At 33.2% G+C, this 6,078-nt stretch overlaps 1 protein-coding gene across 1 annotated transcript; it reads left to right on the forward strand.

Annotated features, from left to right (window-relative positions):
- The first annotated feature begins 2,481 nt into the window (after window positions 1–2,481).
- LOC129950684 (uncharacterized) lies at window positions 2,482–4,032 on the forward strand. Its single transcript, XM_056062608.1, has one exon. It carries the CDS (start codon window positions 2,482–2,484, stop codon window positions 4,030–4,032), a length of 1,551 nt encoding a protein of 516 aa, XP_055918583.1.
- The last annotated feature ends 2,046 nt before the right edge of the window (window positions 4,033–6,078 follow it).

Genomic DNA, 6,078 nt, shown 5'->3' on the forward strand with positions numbered 1-6,078 from the left:
TCTTGACTCAAGTTGTTATTATTTAACGAAAGATACCAAAAAAGACCGCACCAAATCAAAAACTCGGAATGCAATTTTTTGACTTAAGACCTTTTTACCTGACGCCAAAAAACTAATACTCGGTATCTATATACATACAGCTTCTGTGATTCTAGCTTGTTTTTAGTAGTTGCTTCGAAAGGGGTCTTATCATATACTCGGTTCCAAATTCATAAGAAAATGGCTTAGTACTCTTATGAAAAAATAACAAAGACCGGTCCTAACGTTAAGAATCTGTAAAAAATTATCCGTGTACTTCTGGGCCTCTTAAAAATTTTTGAAGTATACAGCGCATTAAGTCTAAGTGGGGGAAGGTTTTAATACTGGTTAACTGGAGATTCAATCTCAAACTTATTTTTGTAATGTAATGTTCAAAATTGTACTTTGCCTTTTTTCAACAGTTGGCCCACTTCTTATTTTGATTATAGTAATTAAATAATTACTTTTACTGCCAGTAACAGTAAGCAACTTCTTTTATGGCTACACATTCTGACGGAACCTTATGATCAGACTTTCTATTATTTATTCCCGATTCAAAGCTAGAACGATTCCCTTTTAATTTGGCTTCATCGTAGCAAAATAGATATTCCAATGAACTTTCTATGTAAAATATGTACATATATCCAGAAATCTAATCTTAAACATGTCCCTAGCAACAGACAACACGCCCTGACGCTAAGTTTTTTTGTGTCCTAAATTATTGTCTCCATTTTCAGTTACACACACTATCTTCCGATATTCGATACGGAATTTCTAAATTTGGTTCTAGTTGCTTGCTGCCTCGATGCACGAGGCCCGACAGTGAAAGAAAACTGAAAATCATTAAATAGCTTTCCAAAGCCAAACCGAACACAACTCCTAACTCTCTCTCTAATCAAATCACTAACGCTCGCTGTGGATATACGTTTGCCTATACGTGCTGTGAGCTATGATGATGCTGGTTCCCGGTCTGGTGGCCATTTATATCCTCCAGCAGCAAAGCGCTGTGCTGTACCTAATTACATTAACGGTATTAATTTTTGGGAACACACATTGAATTCTCATAAAAATCTATTTTCAAACTTTTTTAAAATAGGTATTTTTCATGTAACCGATCTGAAAAGCAGCAGCTGAATGAAGGCTGTAGTCTTATATCTATGCTTTGGGATTGTGCGGTGCGTGTGACTTCTGAAAATTGAGATGTTCTCTGCTTCTGATGACCGGGTGGTGCGATGGGTGGTGTGAGAATTGCCAACGATGACGATGTTGGTCTAACCGCGAGAATTTTTTAAAAGAGTGAGCGCCTCCTGAGCGTCTGTCCCTTGGTCCATCTAAAAATATCCGACCCGTTGTAGAGGCTATTGCACTTTTCTATAATGACGCATTATTGTGATGGCTTCTCTGAATTTTGATTTTGAGTTTTTCAAAAACGTCGGACTGCTGTTTTTTTTTTGTGATAATATTCTGTTTGTAAGATAGAACCTTTCAGTGGATTTTCGTTTTTTTTTTCTGTGGATTTCAAAATGGAACTATCACATATTTTCTGCAATTATTTATTTCTTTAATGGATCAAAATTCTGCTAATTAAGAACATTAATTAAAGATACTACTTTAATAGAATAGGTTTGAATAATCGGAGTATTTAGCGATTTTAAGGAATAGGGGAGAGAGGGGCACCTTTGAACGTGGGGTACCTTTGAACAGCATTAATAAAATCTTATTAAAAAAATATTTGAGAGCGTAAACCAAATTATTATCCTGGCAATACTGTTTTCTCTTAACGTCAACGGCTTTCGGTCATTTTTTCAGTAGTAGTTTCAAAGTAGCTCGGGTCGGATGTTTTTATGTTGCAATTCTAACTTTTTATTTTTTTCTTTGTAAGAGTACACAATTTTTTTAGTGAGCTTTTTTATCTGTGAAATATTGTTTTTGAAGGTGAAGGTTCCTTAAGAACCATATTTAGGTAAGTTTTTTTATGTATAAGTATAAACAAATTATTAAAGCTTATTTGTTCCTGACAAGACACGTTGGGGCAAGTTTGAACAAATCGGTCGGGGCAGGTTTGAACATGTTCAAAGGTGCCCCTACGGTTTTTTTTTGTATCTGCTTTCTCAAGTGTATCTGCATTGGAAGTTATATTTAAAAAAAAAATATGTGTAGTATTTACACAGTAAGTTGGTGTTGTAAGCATTAAGATTTAAATAATTTTCAGGTGAATACAATGGTGCGTAACTACAAGAAGAAAAAAACTTCAGAAATTAACGAAGATGACGTAAAGAGTGCTATCAAAGCAGTTACAGTACTTACGGTATTCTGCCGAATACTTTATTTTATAGAATTAAGAACTATAAACAAAACAAAACTCTCCATGGTCAAGATTATTCAGGCAATTTTTCTACAAGACAAGTTTTTACCACCGCTGAAGAAGACATGATGGAGAAATATTTACTTCGAAGCTCAAGAATGAATTATGGATTAACATACGTTCAAGCTCGAACATTAGCATTTCAATATGCCACCCTTCTCAAAAAATGCCCCGAAATTTGGACTGATAACAAACAAGCTGGGACGGAGTGGATGAAAAGCTTCATGAAGAGACACACCAACCTTTCTTTACGGAAGCCTGAAAACACGAGTTTATCACGATCAACAAGCTTCAACAAGCACAATATCGAAGAATTCCAAACAAATTACCAAAGAGCACTTGGTAAGTTTAATTTTACCCCCGACGGAATACTGAACTTAGATGAAACAGGGTTGACTACAGTGGTCCAAGCACCAAACGTGATTGCACAAAAAGGGCAAAAACAAGTTGGACAGTGTGTTTCTGCTGAAAGAGGCCAGTTGATAACTATGTGCGCTATTGTCAATGCAGTTGGTAATACAATTCCTCCTGTGTTTATTTTCCCGCGAGCTAGATATCATGAAAGTATGCTTACTGGAGCCCCAGCTGGTAGCGTAGGTTATGTTAACAGCCCCACAAGTGGTTGGATGACGGGAGTTCTTTTCATCAAGGTCCTTGAACACATTCAAAAACAAACAAGATGCACAAAAAACGATATGATTTTACTTCTAATGGATAATCACGAAAGTCATTGTACAATAGAAGCTATAAACTTTTGCCGAGAACATGGTATCGTCCTTGTTACATTCCCCCCTCACTGCACTCATCGACTTCAGCCCCTCGATGTCGCAATTTTGGGACCATTCAAGCATAAGTTATCCGTGGCGCAAAATGACTGGCTCCTAAATAATCCTGCAAAAACTATAAGGATACATGATCTTCCGGGTATTGCTAATACCGCTTATATTGCTGCTTTTACACCCAAAAATATAGTTTCAGGGTTTGCGAAGCCAGGCATTTACCCTTTTTCAAGAAATGCATTCACGGACGAAGATTTTGAGTGCGCGGAGGTCACAAATAGAAAACTAGAAGTTGCAGTTGAGCCAAATATAAATACCGAAGCACGTGAAGCACCACAAGATTTTGATCCTAGTTCTGCTAATAATGAATCAGATGTTCAATATTCAAATAAAAATAATCGCGATATTTCCAAAGAAAATGTTGCTTCGCCTGAAATCGCTAGGCCTTTCCCGAAAGCTGGTCCAAGACAAAATACAAAGCGAGGAAGAAAGAAAGGAAAATCACGCATTTTGACAGAAACACCAGATAAAAATGAACTTGAGACTGCCTACAAGGAACGTCAGAAACGCTTAAAAAAATCAGAAATTCACTCTTTTAACAAGCGTTTAAAGCTAGATAAAAGCACTAAACGGGCCATCAAAGCTAAAAAGCCAAAGGAATCGAGTTCGGACTCAGATGAGAGTTGTTCCTATTCGGTGAATGATGACACTGATCTAGATTTCATTTTTGCTGATGACTCATCCATTGAAGAAGTTGATGCAGAGCACGAAGACGAAGCATGTATTGATTTAAGTTACGACCATTTAAATCCAGGCGATTATATTTTGGTGGAATGTTCCAATAAAATAAAAACAATAATAAAATGTTAAGTTTTATTGGCCAAATAAATGAGAAAGATGGCAACATGTACAACGTCAGCTTTTTAAAGAAGAAACCAAATTCGTATAGGTTTTTTTTATCCTGATGTAGAAGACAAATGGTCTGTTAGTGGCATAGAAATAAAAGCTAAGCTGCCACCACCAACTAATCTTCCAGGAACATCGCGGACAGCTGCGATAATGACTTTTGCTTTTAACTTCTCTAAATTTAAATTAGGTTAATGAGGCTACTTCTTGTTTATATACAAAAGTGTTTGTTTCGTTATATTAAGTTATTAAAGTTATCTGTGAATTCTAGCTTGTATGCCTATTTTAAGTTCTTTAGTTTTGTTTATGTTATATGTATGTTCTTACCTTATTAAAGTGATTTGTGAATTCTATTTAATTTATGTTAAGTTTTTTTATCTCTTATTTACAAAATAAAACTAATTTATGTATTTTTTAATAAACCAAAGCGTGTAAAGCCTTATTTCAGGTAAAAAATTAACATTAAAAACTGCCGTTCAAAGGTGCCCCAGCTTAGTTCAAAGCTGCCCCACTTGGGGGGCACCTTCGAACATAAGGACCTGCTTCATAAAAAAAATAATGATTAATCGAAATTTTCGTAATACGAATAGAATTATGCGTTTAAACTAAAGCTTAATTCCATTTCTAAAATTGAAAATAAGTTACGAATCAATTATTCAAAAACATAGGTTTTTATGAAAGTTGGAAGCAAAAAGTGTTCAAAGGTGCCCCCCTCTCCCCTAGGTGGAATCGGCTAAGGTGAAAGATATTTCGTAAAATCTTTTTGACGATTGGGTTCTGTTCTTGTCTTATGCTATACAAGCTCCGTAAGTCAGTACAAAATGGTCGTATTGACATTTAAAAGATTTCCAACCTAGTTTTCTAGATCTGAGATAATTTTATAACAATTTTTCAAATAACAAATAATAAAGCAACTTTAAAAAAAATTAACTTTGTAAACAATTCTTTGTTCGTATCCTTGAATAAATGACAAAGTTATCGTTATTAATTATTCGAACTCCGATGTTCGGCACCTGAAAGAGTTACATTTTTCGAAAGAAAGATGATAGAAAAAAAAGTATAAACTATATCCAAATAAAGGTTTTTGTGTATCAATTAACATTCAGCAGCAGTAGAAATATTGTGATCTAAGACAATAACTAAGCGGTATAATTTCAAAACTCTTCTTTGAGTAAAACGAAATAAACAAACTACTAGAAGTTGTTAAAATAATGTTGGCTACTGATTTGAAGGTTTAATTATAAGTTTGTAATAATCTTCATCAATTGTATATGGTATGAGACCTTTAAGGCAGGCTAACAAATTGTTATTTAGGAAAAAAGGATTTTTGAAAAAAAAAAAATAAAGATTTCATTAATGTTGGTTTATTTCACAGAACATGTTAAAATATAAAAAAAATAAACAACAGTCTTCAAAGTAGGTTCAAAATGTGTACTAATATTAAATAAACAACTTAAAATAATGGAATTAATTATAAAACGTTGCTGGGATGCGAAACACACTGATAACTTCCCATCCCGTCTGTGAATTTGTTTTGTTTAAAACTTCAACACAGTATTAATAACAACATATTATGTGAGATAAATAATTTAAAGACAATATCTTTTTTTTCTTATCAGTTTTTTGTTGTTTTTGAATGTTTTAGAGTTTTTTTTTTAAATTGTCAGTTTAATTTTTCTAAACGATTGAGTAAAAATTAACAACAATATTTTACATTATGATGAATAAGTTTAAAAATTCAATTATTTTGGAGTCGATACCTTTAATTATTTATATCGCATATCAATTTTTACCAATTTTGCGTACTATTTTTTTTATATTTTGATTTTTATAGAAAAATTGAATATTGTATTTTATACTTGTCTTGCTGAATGCCGAAAACAATATTTTCTATAAAATTTTAATTCATTTTGAATCCAATATTTTTAATTTTTTAAATGATATTTGTGTTAAAATGAATTTTTACCAACTTTTGGTAATGTTTTTTTTTAGGTTTTACTAAAAGAAACT

Source organism: Eupeodes corollae, chromosome 3 (genome assembly GCF_945859685.1).
Source record: "Eupeodes corollae chromosome 3, idEupCoro1.1, whole genome shotgun sequence".
NCBI classification, from domain to species: domain Eukaryota; kingdom Metazoa; phylum Arthropoda; class Insecta; order Diptera; family Syrphidae; genus Eupeodes; species Eupeodes corollae.